Source organism: Ambystoma mexicanum, chromosome 8 (assembly GCF_040938575.1).
Source record: "Ambystoma mexicanum isolate Mex_15411 chromosome 8, UKY_AmexF1_1, whole genome shotgun sequence".
NCBI lineage: Eukaryota > Metazoa > Chordata > Amphibia > Caudata > Ambystomatidae > Ambystoma > Ambystoma mexicanum.
In genome coordinates, this window is record NC_090929.1 from 1,569,500,223 (window position 1) to 1,569,519,441 (window position 19,219).

Sequence of the window (19,219 nt, forward strand, 5' to 3'; positions counted from 1 at the left end):
AGTGTAGTAAAGTTGGTATAAGTGCTATCGGTGGAGGGACCCACCTGTTTTTAACAGACCCATCTAAACCTCACCTTCCCCTCCCCTCACTTCCTACCCTTGGCCATAAACCCTTTGATGCAGCAGGGTCCGGTGGGCAGCTGCCTGGAGGGTGTGTGAGCAGCCCCTCCCTGCCCTGTGCCCATGCTGAGCCTCCTGGCCGGGCGGCAGTGTGGGAGGAGCATTGTTGTGTGATTCTGCTCTGGCAGAGCCTCTCCGAGAAAGAGAGCGGTGCTGGGAGCTGCTTCAGAGCCGGATACGGTCCCCATGGTCCTGGCAGCTGCCATGAAGCCCGCACGGGATTTCAGCGACATCGAGCAGCCTGATAGAGAAGGCAAGAACGTGGCACCGGTGCCCGCCAGCGGCACGAGTGGAGGAGGAAGCAGCACCACTCTGGCCAGCCCAGGGACAACAGCGGGAGGTCCCCCCACTCTGCCCCCACACAACCAGCTCCTTCACAAGTAAGAGCCGTGTCTGTAAAGGGGGTGTGTACGTACAGCTTAGGGGTGGTGGCACGTGTGCTCTGAAGCAGGTTAGGTACGTGTGTGTGCCTGGAATAGCGCGCTACCGACCCTGGAGTGGAGGATCTGTGTAACCTTTCAAAATGATTTAAAGAGAGCTATTATTCAAACTGTCCTGTAAAAGACTCCGCTTCTCAATAGAAAGTTCAGTACAGACCAGCGTTGTTGTTGGTTTTGAGCCCCAAATGCAACTTTTAAAGTTGAAAGCTACCGTGGGTAGGGCAAAGGATTGTTTGCCGTGTCATGTGGAGATCTACGACAATGGTAGTTGAAAGTGCGTCTTGTCCCTAAACATGTTTTTATCATACACACAATGCTATTTGTTTCACAACAAAAATATATTCAGTAATTGACCAGATGTAATGCCCACACCCCACCCCTTATAAACATTCTCTTGATCGTCCTTTAAACTGCGACGGGGGACTTCTTTGGAAATAATTAGAGCATTTTGAAGAGAGTAAACGGCAGAACTGGGAAATGGAAATGTGCTGGCGTGGTCCTGTGAGGTGGCTGGTTAGAAGGAAGCATTTGTTTGGGATGCATGAATAGCAATTTCAAGGGTAGTTGTGTTTTTTTTATGTAGAAGGAAGGTCAGTGTGTCCGTTTGGTTTAAGTGGACAGGCATGTCAGGCTCTGAGTTTAGGCACGTGTTTTGTTTCCAACGGGACAGCACATTTCAGAAGCAGGGAGGTACTGTGCTGTCATTTAGTGACAGACAAGATGCATTTCTTTTCAAATTAAAAGCAGGGCCACAACCCAGCACTTGTATGCTTTTCTTTAGACTGAAAGGGCACGTCTTCGCAGAATCTGATTTCCAAGTCATGGCTTTCGTGGCACAACGCCGTCTTTTCCCTGAGGAAATCGGCTATTGGAAGACGGGCACCCACTCCCATTCCTCGTTTCAAACGCTTTCATTGGTAGAGGGAAGACGGCGCATATTACTCTTTTCGTCTATCCCCGCGCCCACTTGAGAAGATTTTTTCTTTAAGCCCCCCATAGGTTAGGTTCAAGCCTAAATCAATAAGGTTTAGGCTGCTTTTCATAGATAATTAACATTCAATTAAAATAAATAAGAACGGTTATTTGTTATTTGTAATTATATATTTGGGAACAGTCGTGTGGTCCTCAAGGCATCCTGTGTATATGCAGCCGATCGACGTGTTTTGCACACTCGTCCAAGCTTATGCAAGAATGTCCTTACTTTGATGGGGGAGAGAATGGTGTACAATTGGCCTTTTTCAGTGATAGGAAAAGGCTGCCATTAGCAATGGCAGCTGGCTGGCATTGAAGGTAATGGAAGGATTGCTTATCTCTGTAATAGCAGTTGTTTTGGGACAGTCACCTGTAAATGCTCCCTCGCCGCCACCGCTCGTTAAATGAGTTAATTTTCTGCATAAGGTGCTGAACCAATACATCGGTCTTTCCTAAAACCACAGAAGAAATATCTGGGCAGCACATAACCTTCCGGTGCGCTGAGGCAAGGACGCCACAATATTGGAGAGGGTCACACTATTTGGTACTCTGCAGAATCCGGGATTATACATCAAATCGTTTTGTTCCAGGTGCCACCTTCCCTCATAAGCCACATTTCGCTCCAAATGCTTTTTTTTAATTAACGATTAGTTTTTAATCTCAGACTGGACCTCCTTTTTTAATAGTCCCCACCAAATGGCACAATCTGTGGCAGAGTATGATTGAAATGTGGCTTCATCCATCTTTGCCAGACTGCACCACTCTCTGACAGCAGAGGTAGCACGCGGAGGACACGTGTGGATGTGCAGGAAATAACATTGCTGCTCGAAAGAACGTTTTGCTTGTCCCGAAACACCTCTCTAGTGTCAGAGTGTAACAGATGAACTCAGGTGGCTGACGGGCCCGGGGGTCCATGTGCTGCATATCTGCTGCGCCTTTTCGGCTCGAGCTAAGCAGGACACGTGCAGAAAAGTCTAGACGGTACAAAACAAACGACACGCTGCAGTATGATGCAACGAAGACCTAAACGAAAGTAGCTATGCTGACGCGGATTGGCAGCGGGATGACTTACCGGCTCGTGGAGCTGTAGATTGTTGGTGATGGTCGATGACGTGGCTGTGGCTAAAGATAACCGGCACTGGACATTTAAGGGATAGTTAGAGCAAACTAAAACCTAATATTCTTGCATCCAGAAGTCGACCTATAATTTTGATAATTGCATTCTTAAACTTGCAAACTGTATAGCGTTTGATATTTAATACGACATTGAGCCTATAACATGTGAAAAAGTAAGTTTTAAGGCAGATTAGCCCTCCTTCAGCGATAGACGGGGCACCAAAGTTGCTCCACCGGGCCGTATAGCACCACAACTATATGCGTTGTTAAGCAGTTACGGGGGAATTCCACTGTATCTTATCTATCTGTCCGTGCAGGTCACTCCGCATTGGCCGCATTCCAAAACATCGATTTTGTTTCCCTTTTGCATGCACTTTGGGGGAATGAGTGGCCGTTTTGGTCAGCGAACCCCACCTTGCTTAGCAATCTCCTCTTTTCACGGTTATTTTTCTGATCTTCTCAATTCTGTTGAATATTTTGTATGGTTATAGCAGGGATGAACCCATTTTAGCAAAGTTAGCGTCATGTGACGCTATGCATAATAATGTGACATTTATTATTACGTTCGTTCTTACATAAGAAGACAACTTGTCGAGATTCTGATTATCTCGCTAGATAGCTGATCTATATCTTTATCTGATCTATATATGTTTATTCGTCAATCGGTGTCTATTTATTTCCTTAAAGAAAACACGGCCTAGTATATAGGGTCCACATTAACATGCTAATTTCCCTTTGGTGCTATAAAAGATTTTCAGAAAAGCAAGGCGTAGGTTCAGTTTTTTTGGGTCCCGCCTAACAATTTAAAGAATATGTAGGACCTTATTGTTTGTTGCTTCACAATGTTCCAATACACATTTTAATGTGAACAACAACAACAACGCAAGTGAAACACTGTAAACGCCATACCTGTTCATCTTTAAGGTGTTGAGAACATGTTCGTTCCACATCTGAATGCAGATACTAAATAAAATCTCTTTATTAAAATAGACTCAATATAATTACCAACTACTGGTCTTGCAAAATGTCTGTCTCTTGTTCCTTGATAATCCAAACAAACCTTGTTACCATTATCCTTTTTTGAAACGGGTTGAACTTGAGACTTGCGTCCCTTTTTAATGAGATGTCCAATTTCAGATAAACTGGACTCAAATATTTGAAATCCCTGAAATCAGCATTTATGAATCGAGCAACAAAGCGTTGCGCGGGCAAATGGACCATTCGAGTGCCCCATGACAACGGCATCTGTAAAATGTTGCAGAGAAGTAAAATGGAAATGAAGCAAAATGGGTCAGGCATGACACACAAAGTTATACATGGGGACCTGTGTAATACTGAGTGTAAAATGATACAAAGTAATGAGTACACCCAAAAGGGATGCAGTTATGTCAGGTAAAATGCAAACAAAAGTACAATAACCAAATTGAACTTTTTCTAAGATTTGTATGTGTGGACAACTCCAGGGGGCAGATTGTATAAATGCTGGTAAAAATTTAGCAAATGCACGTAGCACCAGTTTGTCGCTTAGATGATATGAAATGAAGCAAATACACATTGTCCCAGTCTGTCCCAGTCTGTGTTATCGAAAAGCGTATGCGCAAGAGCAAAAACCGAATGAGGCTTTTTTTTATTAACTATGTTTACTTTGTCACATAAAAAATGTGTTAACATTTGTTTTTATGCTCTACAGCAAACATAGTAACATAGTCATTATTGCCCTAATGAAAACATGTTTTAGCTAATATGGATTGGATCCACCACTTTCTGCCCAATTCCCTATTATACATGCCGAAAAATTGGAGCTAATTTATTTCCCTCCATTTTTCCCACAAGAGCAAGCTTTACGTAATGTGGCCCGAGGACTGTAATATTTTGATTTCGCAGAAATTAGAAAGAATTGTGAAGCATAATTGCTAATACTGTCATATGTGAGTTAGTTTGCTATGGTATGCTACCAGCACCTACACAGGACTCTTCTGATATTGGTGTAGCCTAGTAGCACAATGGGATGTTGTCTGGCAAGTCTGATCCCGCACAACTCGGAGTTTTCATGCCGATCAGAGTTTATTGGGCAGTATTGCCCAGGGATGACCCGTTGTTTGCCTTGTTTGTCTGGAAGAAATCTGCTTTTATGCTCTCGACACAATCAGTCTATTAGAGAATTGGACTAATCTGTACATAATCTCTAGTGCCCAGAGTAAAATGCTGACGGGCCAAAGGGCATTCGACACACAACTAAACATAAAATGTTACACACTGGTTGCTGGCAAGCACTGAACATAGTGAAAGCACAAAACGTTGAGGACTTGGGACTACCTCCGCTAGTGGAATAGACGTTTACATCAAATTGATTTCTGAAAAGCTAAAATCCAGCACGTCAGGGCCTGCGTTCGAATATTATGGGAGCATTGCCTTGAGTGCTCAATGTCTTGCATGCCCATCTAAGGACTGACATCCGAGCATGTTATTTTAAAATGGTGACATAGTTTTAAAATGTGCATGATCATCGTTTTAGGATAATTGGGGTCTTTTTTTTATAAAGGTTGTTCAGATGCCACCATATAGTTCAAGTTTGGTAGCAATCTGTCCAGAGTTTCTTCGTGCTGTCTGACAGCAAATATTCCCTATTGAGAATTAATATGCATTTGATATTATTCGGCTCTCCCTGTTGCTATCCCCACTGCGGCATATTTCTTTTGGAAAGTTTTGTGCAGCCTTCTCAAAGGCACCAACGTTTTAATCCTCTCAAAATAGCCTTTTTAATAGAAAAAAAATATAACCATGAATCTCTCTATCTCTCTCTCTCTCCCTCTCTCTCCACCTCTCTCTCTCTCTCTCTCTCTCTCTCTCTCTCTCTCGATATGTATATCTTGAGAGAGACAGTAAGAGAGAGATACAAAGGGAGGGAGATACTGCATATAAATGGCATCTAAATTAATAATGATATTTAGTTGGTTGCTTTCTAAATGTTATCCTCATGCTGACATTATTTTACTATCAGACTAGTAGCTAAGTGGACTTTCACCAGATATTTGCATGCTCTTATCATCATATTGATATAAAAATGTGTACATGTTGGAAAATATGTGGTCTTCTAAGTTGTTGGCAGTTGAATCTGCAGACCGTACTCATCTTGAATTAAGCAGTTGGCCAACAACCTTAAGATTTTGGACAAACTACTTTGTCTCCATATTATGTTATGTTATGATGATGGGATTTATACAGTTCACCGCTGCAATTTGCATGATCTTTCGATATTCTTGCATGGTCTCCAGGCACACATATGTGCCTCATATTGTAAATATGTGAAAACAAACCAGTGCACTGTCCCACATTCTCCTCATCACATCATAGTGTCATTAAGCTGGATCCCCACACCATATGGTTCTATGTACCGCATCAGATGTACAAGATGCTTCTTCTACCGAGTAGACTTAATATACACATATTGCAGGACATATTTGTGGAGGGGACTATGCTCTCAGTGGAGCAACTCAAAGAACGGGGACCTTGGAATGAAATCACCATATTTATTCTACAGGTTCAAACATGCGTTACAGACATTTATTCAGAGAATCCTGGGCGAACCGTTTCTGTTCCCCATATCCCAATATGTACTGGAGCCACCTAGATACACCAAACTGGTATCATCCTTATGCAAATTGATCAAAACATCCAGGAAGGACGATCAGGAAAAAGTACAGGGCAAATGGGAGAACGCTCTGGGTACAGCTATTTTAGATCACCAGTGGGAAAACGGCTCTGGGTACAGCTATTTTAGATCACCAGTGGGAAAACGGCCCTGGGTACAGCTATTTTAGATCACCAGTGGGAAAACGTCCTGTGTGCAAACCAGGAAAATAGCTATGAAAAATAGACGTAGGCTCACACACTGAAAGTACTTACACCCACTGTACTATACCCCACTCATATTGCACTACTATTACCCAGAGAGGTCAGCTGAGTGCGGTAAATCTCATGTACAAATAGCAGATTTCATACACCTAGCAAGGCAATGTCCGGGGGTAAAAAAATTGTGCCAACAAATAATTGCAGTCACAAGGGACATGGAAGAAGATCATGTCCCCGAGTCTCTCCTGAACTGGCTATTAGGGATATTTGAAGGAGTGACCAAAACTGCAGGCAGATTTGTAGGTATGGTGTTAATGATGGCGAGATCCCTGATAGCCTGATACTGGTTTAAAGGCCCCTCCATCGCCATGGAAAACTGGCAGAGAGCCTTATCTAATTGTGAAGTGAACAGACCCTGTTTGGCTACAGTGCCGACCCGGAGCACACCAATAAAGATATGGGATCCAATGAGAAGGTATCCGGGCTATGATAGCTGCCAGAGAAACGGCTGGACACTTAGGTCCCGATTCATGCAATTTTTTGCACGGTTCAAAGGGACGTTGCACTGCGGACACAAACCCTGATTCATGGAACTGTGCAAAGTGTATTTTTGCAGTGTACAGTCATTTTGTACTGCAAAAATGACCATGCACTGACTGCACTCCGAAAGTCACTTTTCAGCAGTGCAAAGTCACTTTTAATCGTGCAAAAAAATCCATGAATCGGGCCCTTAGAGTAGAGGTCCAAAGAAGTGGTCATACACCCAGGACTATATGAAATAGCCAGGGAGGTGAGGGGGGTCAAAGGGTGGTAAACATGGGTACACAAGAGTTAAGCCATGCGGAAGGAGCTCTGCAATGACCCCATGAGTGTAAAGGGGCCCCAGGCAAAAGGAGGGGGTATAGAATTTTCATCCTGGGACTAGGATGTTTTTTTAATACTGCCTGGTAGGCATGGGGTGGGGGAGAGGAGGTCGCTACAGGGGAGACTTTTCTGGCTGAAATCCGGTGGTACCCCAACTGCCAAGTGATATTACAGTCTGCCGAAAAGTGTTAACTGTGCAGTCATTGTTGTATGGTTAATGATATCATTAAAATAAATATTTAAAAAAGATGCTTCTTCTACAATTGATTTTCTCCGTAAACTGAAACGCCCTTGAGCTAGTTCTGGTGTGCATATCGATTACCTAAACAATATTTAATGTAATCGTTCGCTATAGTAAACGTTGTTTGCAACTTTGTTCCAATGACGCTTCTATGTTAAATTGAGGTCTTCTATTGAGGCAAAGGGAATTCGGTAAAGATGTAACTATGGATTCACTTGTGCCACATATATACAACTTTTACTATGCGCTCACCCTTGAGAAGCAATAACGTTCAAATACTACTCAGTGGAAAATGTAATGTAAAATTATCATTGTGCAAACTGCATTCCATAATATAGTTAGTTATTTGCGCTACACTGATTATACCATTTCTCATAGATGCAGCGCTGCCTTTGAGTTGGTTGGACTTTACAACCCATCAATAATACAAATCTAGTTCGTTTGTTCAAAACAACAGGTTTTGCATTTTTGGATTAATGAATTAAGCCCACAATATTAGTTTAAGTCCATGCTTTTCGCCATATATATGATATATGATATGCAATGATATATGCACCAGTCTGCCTTGTTTTATCTGTAATCACCATAATCAAACCCAAAATATTTTAATGACCAGTCTGAGTAAATATGAATGCACTTCCATGGAAACTACAGGAATAGTGATATTTTGTGAACAGTGACATAAGGAAAATACTATGAAAATTCTTCATAGTCAGGAAACATAACCCGACAGTGATTGATCGAGTGTCAAAATGTACGCATGCAATTATGGCTTCCGTATGTGCCAAGTGTATTATTGCATTATCGCTTTTGAAATCCCTTTGAGGTGCCTAGACATTCATGGTTTCAAGGAGCCTCGCATATCACAAAATAATTATCCAAAAAATCCAAAGAAATTTTTAAGAACATTAGTCACACTCCATAAGCTGGCAAGGTGGGCGTTGTTTTTTTTGGTGAAATTTAAAGCTTCCTTTTGAGAGACCTGTGGAAAAAAGATAGCGTGCGCAAAGTGTTTCTGGTTGGTGCTAAATGAAAAAATAACCTTTCAGTATGAGTATATAAAACAGAAGTTTAGCATCGGTAGAAGGAAACTTTCATTTAATTCCAATCTGCACATGGAAAGAATCCCCAGTAAAAAGTTAGATTGAAAAAGAATTTTTACGTTTTATCAAGTTTGGATTTTTTTCTTCAACTTTTATTTGAATTCACTTCAGTAACACAAGGGTTTTTCCCAGGATACAACTACTTTTGGAGCTATAACTTAAATGCTTGAACTGAAAAGCAAGACACATTTTAAAATATTGTAGACATAAATTATATTTGGATCTGTGTGAATTATGGTGGCAGCCTCTTCCACGTTTTGTCGCCTTTAGCCTTCTCTCACCCAATATACTGCTGTTCATTTATTTGAAAGGGATTTAGTCTAGTCATTAAATTGTCAACTACAAAACTAGTAGCCACATTTTCTAATTCAGACTTCATATACTGCCCATATTTATGAAGTAAAAGTGTGACTGGGATTTACATGTATCTTTTTGGGCCTTATATAATAATAACTATCGCTTTAGATAATTATACTAATATGGCAAGTCAAAGAAGGGAATACTCGCTATGGCCAGATAACAGGTATTATGATTACCCAGTGCAATGGTACTTTTGTATCATTTTTCAATGCAATGGTACTTATTGTATCAACCTCAGAAGGGTGAGATGCTGAGTGGTCCCACTTGTAGTGAAACCCGTGGGATCACTGCACTCAGTGTATTAATCCACTGAGGTAGCTTGCCTTTTTCTGCAATAACTGGGAACATTGCAAAGGAGGCTGCTTGCTTGTATTAAGCACTGTATAATAACTGGATGTATATTTATAGTACAAGCCCACCTAATACGGAGGCTGCGTTGTAACCTGCAGTTGAAAATCTCTAAACATCATCATATCCTCAGTTTCTTCAAACGGAAAAGCTTGTGGCAGCACTAACATCAAAATCTAACCCCACAAATGTAGTTGATGGGCTGGTAGTTAATGTTTAATTTTGAATTTTTAACTGCATTTTATAAAATTTTGAAGCACGCGTCAATCTAAACATTTTTTAAAACTTTACAGCGTGTCCCTACCAAATGAAAGATTTGATCATAAGACTTGCTGCCATATACAAATAACGTGCACAGATTGTGCGACAAGGAACTAAAAGTGACAAAAAATACCAAACCAACTGAAACGTTTGTGCAATAATTCTACTTAAGGGTTCAGGACCAGCTCCAGGCAGACAGTATTGAGTAATACAATGTACTTCGTTATGATCACAAAGTTATTTTATTGTGATGATTTTTCTTGAAAGAGCTATTGAGTCTTACAGATTTTCTTCATAAATCATTATATCTTGAAATTCAAAGGAAAGAATTGAAATTCAGTTTAAATTCACTGATAGTATATTCAGTTTAGAGTCACTGATAGTATATGATTTCTTGTGTCTTCCCTCGACACGTGTTTCCCCGCTTTTAAATATCAGCGATTCCTCAGGAGGTATTATGACACTTATGCGTTAAGTTTGCAAATAATAGATTCCATGCGTTAAGTTTGCAAATAATAGATTTCTTATTTTCTGCATGAGTGGGATTTGTCCTAAAAACAAGAGACTGAACAGAGTTGTAGACCATGTGCGTTGCGTGATTAAATTACAATTAGCAGGTCTAAATTTGTACTGACTGGTGAGTAATTCTTGGCATTAATATGTTGCGTTTGTAGATTCAATAGTCGAGTATTGGGAACCTGGGTAAGAGTTACACCTGGTATTCCTAGAATGAAGCGCATGTGTTTATGGGAAATTAATGCTACGTTTGGTTGTCATGAGTCCCTATGGGACTTGAGCTACTAAAAGTTAGCTTGATGTCTTTGAAATAATCAACAAATAAATAGATTCTCACCTGGTCTTATGCTGAAGATTATTTATCCAACCGTAATTCCGCGGTCTGATTGCCATAGTGTTTCACAAAATGGCTGCTTTAAGTAATGCTCGATAACATCATCGAGTACAGCAACTCAATGGCGTCATGTGCACACGTGCAGAGGCCATCTTTAATTGGGAAATAAAAAAATATATTTTTTCTTTTTTTTCAGCAGAATTTCCATGCCAAAATTAATCATATCTTAATACTGAACTTAAGGATTTCTATAAGGTTTGCAGCCCATATGATTTGTATTAGAGAGTCACAAATCTGTTCTGACCCTTCTCTGGGCAAACCCCAGACCATTTTGTGATTAGCTTAAATGAACACCCAGATGAATGCCAGCAACTATGCCATTCAGCTCTCAATTCTAACCAGGAGCTATTTCATTTCTTATGATCGTCATAACATAGTAATACAAACATTTTTATCATGACTTGACTGTTAAATTCCAATTGCAAAATGTTAATAATATAATGATGAATATTCATGTTTGATGTCACTCACACTAATGCAGCTTGTTTACATGTTAATGTTATATGATTTAATATGCAAGAAGTTCAGCAGATACATTGTTTAAACTTACATAAGTAGGACATTCATGACCATATGGGTGTTCATTTGAGCTAATCACAAAATGGTCTGGGATTTGCCCAGAGCAGGGTCAGAACAGATTTGTGACTCTCTAATACAAATCATCTGAGCTGTAAACCTTATAGAAATCCTTAGGTTCAGTATTAAGATATCATTAATTTTGGCAGGGGAATTCTGCTGAAAAAAAAGAAAAATTGTTTTTAATTTTTTAATTTTTAATTTCCCAATTAAAGATGACCGCCGCATGTGTGTGCATCACGTCATCGCGTTGCCATAAGTGATGACGTCATTGCACATTAATTAAAGCAGCCATTTTTTGAACTATGGCAAAACCCAGAAATTACTGTTGGATAAATAATCTTCAGTTTAAGACCAGGGGAGCATCTATTTATTTGTTGGTTATTTGAAATACATCCAGCTAACTTTTAGTAACTCAAGTCCCATAGGGACTCATGACAACCAAGTGTAGCATTAATTCCCCACAATTCACATGTGCTTCATTCTAGGAATACCAGGTGTAACTCTTACCAAGGTTCCCAATACTCGACTATTGCATCTACAAACGCAACACATTAATGCCAAGAATTACTCACCAGCAAGTACAAATTTAGACCTGCTAATTGTAATTTAATCACACAACTCACATGGTCTGCAACTCTGTTCTGTCTCTTGTTTTTAGGACAAAACCCACTCATGCAGTAAATAAGGAATCTATTATTTACAAACTTAACGCATGGAATCTATTATTTGCAAACTTAACGCATAAGTGTCATAATGCCTCCTGAGCAACCGCTGATATTTAAAAGCAGGGAAACACGTGTCGAGGGAAGACACAAGAAATCAAATACTATCAGTGACTCTAAACTGAATATACTATCAGTGAATTTAAACTGTATTTCAATTCTTTCATTTGAATTTCAAGATGTAATGATTTATAAAGAAAATCTGTAAGACTCAATAGCTCTTTCAAGAAAAATCATTACAATAAAATAACTTTGTGATCATAACGGAGTACATTGTATTATTTAAGGACAAGCACAACTCAGGACTATTCGCCAATCAAAGTATGTTATAGCCCAGGCCAGTCTCTGAGCCAAGCCCAGAGTGCAGCTTACCTTACAACACAAATACCATATATTGGAGAGCGCCAGCAGTGACACAAGGCTGGAAATTAATATAACAGACAGTATTGAGTAGGCTGCTGGTCACGTGACATGGCACTGCCACTCACTTGCTCCGCCCACAACCAGTTTTCATGCCTTCTAAGCCCCTTCTTAAGGACCCTAGGCTAGCTCCAGGCAGACAGCATTGAGTAGGCTACTGACTGGCCAGGAAGGGCAGGAGGTGGAGTGGCAATCATCCACAGGAGCAATTGGCCATGCTGCATCATCCCCTCTCCCAGAACAAGCTCTTTTGAATCACTCGCTTGCTGGTTCCCTCTATCACACGAGGAATCCATCATCTTCCACCTCATCTACAGACCACCTCACATGAGTGACTCTTTCATTGTAGATATCTCCAATTTACTCCCCTCTGCCAAATTAGCACATTCTAATAATGTCTTTCTCTGTGATTTTAACAACCCTGAGTCCCAGGCTAACAATCACACTCGAAGCACGCTTTTGACACTGAACAGCTTCATGGACCTTAAGCAAATTGTGAACTCCCCCACGTACAACAAAGCCAACACCCTAGACTTAATCTTCTTATCATCCCCCTGCATCACCTGTGCAGACCCTATCACACTTGACTGGTCTGACCATGCCACCATCCTATTATCAGTCACCCACTCCACTAAGGTCCACAAACGTCAGGCTAAACGCCCCCTCCCTCAATGCCGCTCATTCAAAACCTTCCAGGTGAATGAGCTAGAACAATTTGCAGACTTTCCCACCACAGGCAACGTTTCGGGCCTCATGGAATTATTCGGCAACTATGCTTTGAAACTGGTGGACACTCATGCCCCCCTAAAATCGTTCTGGGCTAAGACCAAACAAACCGCTCTACTGCACACCCCGGAGCTAGCCACCAACAAACATTCAGTCAGACCCCTAGAGAAACGGTGTTGCTAAAACTATAACACGGGAGACCTCACCACCCTCAAATCTCTCTGCGCAAACCATAGGATTCTGATTAGTGAGGCCAAAGCTGCTTACTAATCCATCAACCTTGTGGCAGCACTAATAGGAGCAAAGCCCTCTTTGAAGTAGTAAAGCATTGTACCAAACCCTTACCCGATCCCGAGGTACCAGCAACTCAGGAAAGGCGCAATGGAATCAACACATTTTTTATTGAAAAATAGACAAAATCCGAGAGACCATCAAATCAACTTCTCACATCATTTGCATCCCTGCACCCCAGCATGCTAACTGGCCCTCTGGACAAAACTCACTCCTCTCTCTCTCCCCCAGATCTCCTGAAAATGATTGCCTCCCTCAAACCTATTTCTTACTGTGACAATATAACCCCAGCCTCCACCATTAAACAAATGACGGGGCCGGCGCTCAGTGCGCTCCTCAGCACCATCAATGCCTCCCTCACAGAAGGGTAATTCCCAGACACCCTAAAGACTGGACTCAAACGACCTCTTTTGAAAAAGCCAACCCTACATCCCAATGAGCTGGCCAACTACAGGCCCATTACGAACCTCCCGTTTATTGGAAAATTCCTGGAAAAGGTAGTTGCTTCTCAACTACTCGCCAGAATCGATCAACTCCACCTCCTAAATGATCAGCTTTCCGCCCCATCTTTAGCATCGAGACAGCCTCCTTCCAGGTGGTGGATGATGCCCGCCAAATCATGGATAAGGCGACTCATGCTTCCTCGTCCTCCTTGACCCCTCAGCTGCTTTCGACACCATTAACCACTGCATCCTTCTCTCCCTCCTTGCTGACAGGATGGGATTCTCTTGCACTGTCCTGAGTTGGTTTACCTCCTGGCTCTCAGGCAGACACCAGGCTGTCCAGATGAACTTGTTGACTTTATAACTGACTCCAGGACTCCTGGAGAGTCTCTTAAGGCACCATTCTCTCACCAATCCATTTTTAATCTTTACATGGAGCCTCTGGGAACTCTCCTCAAAGATCCAAATATAGTCATCCACCAATACGTGGACGATACTCAGTTGTACATGAGGGTAAATAGCGCGCAGGACAAATTCCTCTCTGCAATTACCTAGCCATCATCCAGACCTGGATGTCGACCACCTACCTCCAACTAAACCCATCCAAGACTGAATTCATCCTCATCGGTCCGCCCGCTAGAAAACAATTTTGCCAGCAATGGCTCAATGATATGCGCCTAGAAGTATTTGATCCACTACACTCAGACTCAGCAAAATCCTTAGGCTTCACCATTAACAGCAGCTTGTCCTTGCAGAAACATATATCCAAGAAGGCTATGCCAAGTAGTCGGACCCCGCTCCACGCCTGTGCAGGGCGAATGTGTGGGGTTGGACAGATTTCAGTATCGCCAGTACACCCCAGACTGGTATGCCGACCTCGGGCCAGCATTTTAGCCCACTAACTGTTGTGTGGCTTTTGCCAACAATCGCAAAATTGTCAATCTCCCGAAATCGCCTATACTGATAGCAGAGGGCTGCACCCCACCCTGTGCAGGGCGAATGTGTGGGGTTGGACAGATTTCAGTATCGCCAGTACACCCCAGACTTGTATGCCAACCATGGGCCAAGATTTCAGCCCACCAACTGTTATGGGATTGGAGCCAACCCTGAACATACAAACACACTTTCACAAATATAAATAAATATATATATACATATATATAGGTCCGGAATACACGCACCCTTCAAACAGTGTGTGGGGTCCGCTGCAAGCAGGCCTGCATTTCGGGGATCCTGCATGGAGTCCACCTCAATTGTTACCCGCACCCCGATAACATGAGTATGATTTTTCATAACTGTGTGCGAACCCACGTAAAGCGTTCCTGCACCACACTACACTGTGTACGCGCACCCCTCAGTCCGATCGGATCCCCGGCTAAGTACACGCACATCTAAATCAGACATGCAAACCCAACTCTGCGCTGCGATTCCTATGCGCAAGTGTCTTTACGCCTGCCTTCGGGTGGCAGAGAGATTGAGGGATTTGTGTGGCCATTTGAGCGGTTGCATGGTCACATCCATGAATACGCTTCGTCGTCCGTATTTGTGGGCGTGCTATGGACTGCCTTCGGCCCGTCCCTCGTAACACCCACTTTTTCACTTGTTCTTCCTCATTTTCCGAGTTCCGCCCTCTACTTCGCCCTCTGCGCAGGCCTCGCCCATGCTGAGCGTGGTGTCTTGCGCAAGGCACTCGATCGCTCACGAAGACATGCCAAGCTTAGGCAAAGTCTCGGCAAATTACGAATAAGTGCCACCCAGTCGATACAATGAATCGACAAACAGGAATTTGCTCACAGTTTGGGGCACAAAGTCCCTATTTGATGTGCAAATAATTCAATGAATTAGGCCCATAGGCTCCAACAATCTGGTAATTCCAGATCTTATTCTCTCAGGGGACGTTGATTCTATGTTTCTGGCCTGTCAGTTTATTTTGATAAGAATATGCTCTGGAAAAATTCCAAAGGTGGAAGGGATTTTGCTCTGTTAGCACATTAGGAAGCTGAATCAAACACTAATGTTATTCAAACCTCACAAAAATCACAGTTTTGTACATATTTATACTGTAGTAGATTATTTAAATCCACTATATTATTATAAACGTTGTACAATAATCTGACAGTTGTTAGAGAAATAGAACAATACATCAAAATACTCTGAATAAATGCTGATTCCTTTAGTTCATTTGATGTACATCAAGGAGTGCATGAGTGCGCCATTCAGAACACTTGACAACATCCTACCATTAGACTTTTATCCTTTTAACACTTTTATAACATAGTCTGTGTTCTCCGGTTAACAGGGTTATTATCATTTTGACAGATTCAGATTTATTAAAAATAAAGTTCTATATTAAACTGGTGCATTGCACATTGCCTGTTTTCACTTGACATTGGTAACAACCAAGTCTTTAGGTGTAATGTACTCAAGGGCCCAATGTGCCGAGTGTTATCTCTCAGGTCCGCAAGTAATGACTGCGTTCCACAGGGGTACCTTTCCGGTAGTAGTGAGTAAGAGGGGGAAATCATAGCTAATATGATAAATTTTTCCATCTCACTTTGGCATCAGTTTGCTTTAGGGAAAGACTTTTGGGTTCTGTTTATTCCGACAGATTTGATGAAGGTTGACGACTGAAGGTTCCCAGGTTTTGACATTCATTGACGCTGAGGAGATCATTCACAAAGCTAGCAGTCACATAATGAAATTCTCTCCCTCTTACTATTCAACAGAATGCTTACCTCCGGTTTAGGGAATAACTAAAAACTGAGATCTGTGATAGAGTTTTCTTCTAAAGTATTATAGTATTTTTAGTTTATAGGTGTCATGCTTGTTATGAACTGTGGAACTGGGTATTTATTCTGTTGGGTTGGTATTGTTTTCCTGTTTTTTCGATGAGTTTCAGTGCATTCAGTGTTTTTTTTGCAATGTTTGTGCTTATTTTATCTGTTAGTTTGTACAGCATTCCTGATGCAGCTTCATGTCATGTTCGCATAAGAATTTAAAACAAAACAAAATGAATCCTTCCGAATGCTTCCTCAGATTCTGATTACGTCTTCACTCCTAGCAAGTATCTCTGTTTTAGGATTCAAAGAATGGACTGTAAATTCAGCTGTCAGATCTTTGTTTTGAACGCTGAAACGTTGATACAAAATTGCCTTATGTGGTAGCAGCCCATTTTCGCTAGGAGGGAGTCCATTTATTTACTTGCCTTAACAATTGGGTAATCTGCAGCCAATCAGCTGATCACATCCCTTTCAGCCTCCAGAAAGTGTGCAATACTCTGAAGGACGTTGCCTTTTCTATCAACCAAACACAATCTGTTATTTTGCCAACTCTTAGAATTCAGCTTATTGGGTAATATTGGATTGCACACAAGGGAAAGCCTTTTCACCCACGACAGACTTCTGTCCATACAGGACACTGTGAAACACTTTGCGAGTCATTCCAGCACTTTGAACTGGTGATTCAAGAGGTTGTTGGGGCTCCTGGCTGAATGCCTTCACATGGTTCTTAAGCAAGATTGTAGAAGTGATCAATACAGTTGCATTTGACCTGAAGTTGGGGCCAAATGTGGGAGTCTTTATTAAAAGAAAAAAATAAATCACCCCAAAATTGATAGGCTAAATTCAGTAGTGAGTTATTCTGAACATTCTTTTGAAGGGGGCACTTTCGTCCCCCTCTTCACCAGATAATGGTGAGTATGAACTCCTCAGAGAATCCTTGGTATGCACATTGTCTTCCCCTGTAGACTCACAGGCTTTGGGGCGCCATGGACAAAACCTGTCACATAAACTTTCAAGAGGTCAAGAGGTCAAATCTAAATGTCCTCTAATGAAGTACTCCTTCCCCAAATTCAGGGAATTATGGCACAAGTCCTCACAGGCAACCAAACTATGTTTTATCCAAACAATCAAGGGGCTGCAATTTCTCACATTCTCTCTGCAAAACAGAAGTGGATAATTGGGACTGGGCCCTTATATACAAAATGACACCCTTGGCTTTCCATTCGCAAGAGCATTTTACCTCTTCCTTTCCTCCAACTACCCTGTTACCCAATGTGAGTCAGATTCAAATCAACAATGATTCTAATTGCCCCATCATGGCTCCAGCATAGCCTCACCATTGGTGGTATTCAGATCTTCTCACTCTTAAACTATGAGCACATGAGAGGCTGGCATGCAGGCCAGACCTCCTGTCCAGAATATACATTTGTGTGTTTCATTGCAACCTACAAATGATGAACTTGACTGCCTGGCATCTGGGTACCTGCTTTGTGAACCCCTCATGTCTTTATGGAGGTCCTGAAAGATGCACAAAGAGCAATCCATAAGATACGTATACATCTGCAAGTGAAAGAGGTTCTACATGAGATCAAATCCAACAATGTTTCATGAGGAAATGGTACTACCTTTACCTTGAGAAATTTGGTTTGTAGTTTTCCTCCATGAGGGTACATTTAACTGCCATCACAGCTAATCAAAAGTACCCTGCTCAGGAATCTATTTTCATGATTCCGGTGATGAAGTCTTTTTTAGAAGGCATTCACAAAATGTGCACTCCTGTAAAGCACCCTTCTCCTTAATTTGAATTGAATAATATTGTTGTTTCTAATTGATGGTTCCCTTTTGAACCAATGATTTGCGACACCATTCTTGGAAGGTGTCTTTCTGAGTGGCTGTAAAATCGCCCAGTGGAGTTAGCGAGATTAAGGCTCTTTGCATTAAGGTAGCAGGCATGATTTTTCAGAATAACATGTTGCCTTTAAGAATGCACCATTCTTTGTCTCCCGAAAGTGATTTCTGATTTCATTAACATCTTTCTTTCAAAACCCTTCTTTTCCTGTCCTGCTGAAAGTCATTCATACTTAAGATGTGAAGAGGGCTCAGAGATACTATTTAGACATGACTAAAGATATTAGGAAGTCTGATCAGCTGTTTGTGAACTATGGTTCCATAAATATAGGCTTCCCTGCTTATAAGCTGTTCTTAGATAGGTGGTTTGTTTCATGTATCACTTTTTATCAACAAGTTATCAAACAGCTTCCAGGTAAACCAAAAGCTTACTCAACCAGAGGAAAAGCAGCGACTGCAGCTGTTTTCAGGAGTCTCCTATTATCTAAGATTTGCAAGGCAGCTACATGGAGATCATTTCATATGTTTGCGGCGCACTACTTTCTTGATTGAGATTCCTTGGCATTGGGATGCCCAGGTGTGTCAGGCATCCATAAGAAACCTGTTTGGTTAATTCTCATATTTTTTTCTCTATCTTTATTATTATGTCCTATCCCCATTCCTCCAAACTCTTGTCTTGGAAGTTCCAGCTCACAGTGAAGGGACTGGAGATGTTTTGCCACTAAAACATAATACCTCAATTTGATTGACTAATGCATCCAAGCACATGTGTCTGCACCCCTCTAGGTGCGACTAGTGTCCTTGTCCCCAGTCCTTCTCTCTG

At 41.6% G+C, this 19,219-nt stretch overlaps 1 protein-coding gene across 1 annotated transcript in view; it reads left to right on the forward strand.

The window, feature by feature from the left end:
- Window positions 1-222: 222 nt before the first annotated feature.
- RBM20 (RNA binding motif protein 20) overlaps window positions 223-19,219 on the forward strand; it is a 1,237,556-nt gene continuing 1,218,559 nt past the window's right edge. Inside the window, exon 1 of the mRNA XM_069611772.1 lies at window positions 223-500. Within this exon, the coding sequence (XP_069467873.1) occupies window positions 307-500 (194 nt within the window). The 5' untranslated portion in view covers window positions 223-306. The remainder of the gene's footprint in view (window positions 501-19,219) is intronic.